At 34.4% G+C, this 5,354-nt stretch overlaps 1 protein-coding gene across 1 annotated transcript; it reads left to right on the forward strand.

The window, feature by feature from the left end:
- The first annotated feature begins 1,050 nt into the window (after positions 1-1,050).
- On the forward strand, positions 1,051-5,009 carry LOC132270932 (uncharacterized). The gene is made up of 3 exons (XM_059772157.1): positions 1,051-1,455; positions 1,557-1,709; positions 4,132-5,009. Exons 1-3 carry the CDS (start codon positions 1,358-1,360, stop codon positions 4,853-4,855), a joined length of 975 nt encoding a protein of 324 aa, XP_059628140.1. The 5' UTR covers positions 1,051-1,357; the 3' UTR covers positions 4,856-5,009.
- Positions 5,010-5,354: the final 345 nt, after the last annotated feature.

Consider the following 5,354-nt stretch of genomic DNA (forward strand, 5'->3'; position numbering starts at 1 on the left):
CAAGCCCGGAGGGCGTCTGGGTCTCGCCTGAGTAGGCAGGGTGGTCCGACAGTAACGAGGGTGTTGTGCGAATTCGGGTGAGGGAGAATGTTACAAGTGTGACTTGTCCCACATCAGATTTGAATTGAGGTTGAAGTGTGTATAAATGGGTGGGTATGCAGCACTACCCAACAGTTTGAACTTTTGGGTAAATGGGCAAAAGCCCACCCGTTAGACCCACGTTCAACTCACTTCATCCTCCTCTCCTTTATTTATTTTTTATTTTTTAAACCCGGATCAATATTTCTGCTTTGGAGTTTTTTTCAATATTATTCGGAAGAGGATTTTGTAAAGGAAAAATTATATTTTCGGTGAAGGGAAAATTGTGTAAAATTCCCTTCAATTTTTATTTTGGCATAAAACTTCCTTATATAGAAAAACTGTCCTAAAAATCCCCCAAACTATTTCATTAATTGTCTCAAAGTGATGTTATAATGATGAAAACACTTTGTTGCCCCCTCAATACAAATTTTTGTACATATCACCTAATTAATACAATTGCTTGAATTTCTAGTAATTGCCAAAACTGAAACACTTAGTGCCAGTTTGGGAACCATAACCATATTTGTTTTGTGTTTTTACTTTGACACGAAGCACGAAGCAGAAATAATGTTTCTTTTTTAAAGTGTGTTTAATATTATTCGAAAGAGTATTTGTGTTGAAAGATTTTTGGAAGTAAAAACATGAAAACATATTTAGTATAAAAGTGTTGCAAGTTTAAAAAATAAGATAACTAGAGGTGATTGGGGTGTGATTGTCCAATTTGGCATACTTGGAGGTGTCGTTGTCCAAACAATATATAAGTTGTAGATTGTTGTCTTTAACCCAAATTTGAGGTTGTGAGTGTAATTTATTCAAAATAAAATGAGCATGTTTTACTTCGATACATTACATTGTCCAAAGTAGTTGTATAAAATGTGACCCAACTAACTCATAAAATGTGACCCAACTAACGAGAGTCCATAGTATCTATGTATGTTCCTCTCACAAACCTCCTTCCATGAAGTTTCGCGGAAGTTGAAAATGAACGGGTAAAAATAATTGGCCAAAGTGAAACTCTTATTGTGACAAAATATCCATGTTTCCTAGCTCTCACAAACCTGCTTCCTTGATGCCTCGAGTTGCAACTTGGGTCGTCAATATACTAACAGTATATAAATACTCGCAACTGCGCTATAGTTTTCCCAAATTCTTGCAATATTTCATTAGTACTATTCCAAGTCTCTAATCAAATTTATCATCCTGTCTTTCTTGTTTTGAAAGAGGCGGTATCAGTTTTTGGGAGTTCTCTGCTCAGGATCTTACTCCCACCATTTCAATGGAGACCTCTGGAGCTACAACTTTCGTTCTCAAAGAATCATCATCAGTTCCTCAACACCCACAAACGGGAGCCCAACTCCCGCCGTCATCAAAACCGTAATATTTTTTATTATTTATTTTTTAAATCATGAAACACTAATGTCACATAATAGATTTGTGCTTGATTTAATTATAGTTTTGTTTGATTTATTTGTTAGGTTTAATCCCTGGAAAATAACATTAGCTGGAGTATTATTAATTATGGGTAACAGGCTAATTTTGCACTATACAGTCGTGACTCCATTAGTCCTCCATTTAATTTGTGCATCATGGTTCTACCTCAACATTGGGAGCGATTCATGCCCAGAAAGGTATTCCTTATTCCTTTAATTATTTTACGTGAAATTTTATTTTAACTTTTCATACAAAATTTACTTAAAAAAGAAAAAGAAAAATGTAGTAGAAATAAAAGACCAAAAATAACTTTTTAATAGAATTATATTTCAGAATATAGATAATTCTGTTAGTACAATCTTTTTGAGTTTTTATTTATTTATTATTTTTTGGTATTAAGAAATTCAATGCATGCCAGTATATTATGAAGGATGCATAAGATTTCATGATGATTAAGATTTCATAATAGTAGGGATGCACAAAAAAAAATTCTGTGAACTGAATTGAACCGGGATTTTGGTTTTGGTTCCGGTCCAGGTTCTAAAAATTAAGAGCCATCCATTTACCATTCGGTTTCGATTCCCAACCCAACCCGTAGGAATTAAGCCGGAATCGAATCAAACCGGATATATATATATATATATCTATTATATTTAATTGTATATTGTATTACTCCGTACTATGCTAACCATACTACAGAGTATACTACTATCAAGTGTCAAGTCTGTCTGCAATATATACGTATTTAATTGTATAGTGTATAGTCACCATTAGTCTACCCTAGTCACCAGATTCCTCACCGGCCATCACGTGGTCCATGTTATTGGACTTGGTGTCAATGACTTCTGGTAAACCATATTACTCCGTACTATACTTTCCACGCTATATTACCATCACGTGTCAAGTCTGTCTGCAATATATATTTAATTGTATAGTCACCATTAGTCTATTTTAGTCACCAGATTTCTCACCACCACGTGGTCCATTGGACTTGGTCACTTGGTGTCATTGACTGCTTGTAAACCACAAAAGCAAAGGCAAAAGTACAAACCCTTGAATTATTACGGATAGACATTTTATCCACCTAGACTATAAAAATAAATAAATTAATACCATAATTATTTAAATTCGTGCAAAATAACTTCTGAAGTTCAATTCCGGCTATTTTTCGACCAATTTCATTGTAAATTTATAAAATTATTCATTGTAATTAAAAAAAAAATATTAAAATAAATAATTAGCATGAAATACCCTCAATGCCCCTCATGTGACCTGCACGTTGTCTAAGTGTTGTAACTCTCTCCGTTCATCGGCAAATCTGATCAGCTTCGGAGGCTGTGATGAACTTGCGGCGCAGCATCGGCGGGCAAGAATTGGCCGGCTGGCTTTACCGATTTTAACCCAAGCGCTAATCTGAACTATTCCTCCTCCACCAAAACCAGACAATTATTGAAGAACAGTACTGTTTCCTTTTCTTTTTATATGGACAGGAAAGGCGTAGCTTCCAAACCCAAACTAAGGAAGGAGAGATAGTTGTACTCCACAAGGTTTCCATCTATGTAAATCTCTCTCTCTCTCTCTCTCTATATATATATATATCTATATACATAGATAGATACACTGCTGAGTACATCATCAAACCTAAGACCTACCCACAAATGAATTAGACTCCTGCCCTAGAGAAGAAGAAGAAAAACAGTTACTAAATATACATATCTAGTACAATTTCAATATATATATATTATATATTTATTTGGATCATTTATTGGTTAGTACTGTGATCTTTTTGTGCTTTAGCTAACTATATATATATATATATATATATATATATATATTGTTGATAATTATGTATGATATGAATTATCATGAGATTGATTATTACAATACTGGAACTATAATAGTATAATAATGGGAAGAGGAAAGGTGGAGCTGAAGAGGATCGAGAACAAGATATATAGACAAGTGACCTTTGCTAAGAGAAGGAATGGACTCCTCAAGAAGGGTTATGAGCTTTGTGTTCTCTGTGATGCCGAGGTTGCCCTTATCATCTTCTATATTGATGGCCTGGCTTTACCGGTTTTCTTTATGTGGTCTTTGTTAATCTGCTTGCCCTCATTTTTATTATGTTACCCATTACTGTAAACAGTTAAGTCATTTTAATGTAAACATTAAATACACATTATAATTTTTCTTGTTTTGAATATTAAGATTAATTGTGATAAATTTTTTCTTGTATTTATTATTTGATTGAAAATTAAATGTCTTGATTTAATAAACAGGTCAACCCGTTTAATAAATATGTCGAATTAGTATTGAGAGTTCCTGACACGATTATTAAATATGTCCGATTTGAATTTACTTATTTAGTAAAATATCATTACATTAACACGACACAATTATGACCCACAAACATGAATTACCACCTCTAAATGCACCTCTCAATTAATTGCCTCTGCCACTTTCTCTTGCACTGCCCCATGCCCCCTCTCTGAGAGCACGGTGAGCTTCGCCACCCTCTCTCATTCTCCTCACCACCAACGCCGCTGCTACACGTACTCACTGCTACACTCCCTCCACGGCCACTCTTCGTTCTCTAACTTTTTGTTCTCATGATTTCAGGAAAGAAAAAAAAACAAAGAAAAATCAAACTCGCAACGAGCATGACTATGAGTGGAAAAAATATGAAAAAAGGTTCACCTGCGATGGATGCAAGGAGGACGGTTATGGACCAAGATACAGACATAAAAATTCTGACTATGAGTTACATAAGGAATGCCATACCAAGTCTTCAGAACTCAAAATTTTCCATGAATTTCTCAAAGAACGCAGTACTCTCAAATTCTACAAAAAACAGAAGCAACCAAGATGTTGCATTGCCTGTGGGAGGGACATATGTGGCTATGTCTACTGCGAGAAAGTGAAGGGATGGAGCTTTCACCCTTGTTGTAGCAAACTCAAACCTGAATTCACTAATAACAAAGTGATATTCAGACTTCGTGATAAGGCGTCATCAAAGTGCATGTGGTGTAACAAGAAAGGTCAGAAAACCCACGTTTCAGGCTGGTCTTACATTTCTACTTGTAAGAAGTATCGCTTTCATGTATACTGTATTCCTGAAATGAAGCACGAGGCATGGAAGAAAGGGTATTCCATGACATTAGAGGAGATGGATCTATCACTCCTAGATGGCCGACGTCGTTCCAAAAAGTATGGTGGCCGAAATTTTTTCAAGGAAACAGCAAAGATAGCTGGCATACTTTTGGGGGCGGCAGTCGATCCATCGGGGATTATTGCAGGTGTGGCTCCAATTGCGGTGGAACTCTTCTCCAACATATTTAATTAGTTAGTAATCTTAAAAGTTTGGTGTTCTACATCTTGGATTGGTCTCTTAAAATAATGATTTGTGTGTTGGTAATGTAATCTATTAATCCTTTAACCAAAAAAATGTTATCTATTAATTTGTATGTATTATTGTACTTTCTGCTTTATTCCATCTGCAGTTAATTTGCATGCTTCATCATTTATATGTTTTTTCCATGACAATTTTCATATATTGAATCTACTATATCAATATATTCAATTGTATTAATTATGCGGTAAATAATAATAATTTGAAAACATAAATAGAGAAATTACACCTAATATCAAATTTAGGTTTAAAGGGTTTCTAATAACTTTTTGATGAAGCTAGATTGTTAAAATCTCTATTGTGTAATCGAAATATCAAAATGGCATAATTATCTTAAAAATTCAACTAAGTTAGATTTAACAAACTTGTAAAGATCTCAAATCTGAGCTAAGCAAGTACATTGAAATAAAATGTGTGAGATGTGCTAATTAAA

This window comes from Cornus florida, unplaced genomic scaffold, assembly GCF_030987335.1.
Source record: "Cornus florida cultivar Cherokee Brave unplaced genomic scaffold, ASM3098733v1 CherokeeBrave_3.0.0_Hap2_Chr08, whole genome shotgun sequence".
Taxonomy (NCBI): domain Eukaryota; kingdom Viridiplantae; phylum Streptophyta; class Magnoliopsida; order Cornales; family Cornaceae; genus Cornus; species Cornus florida.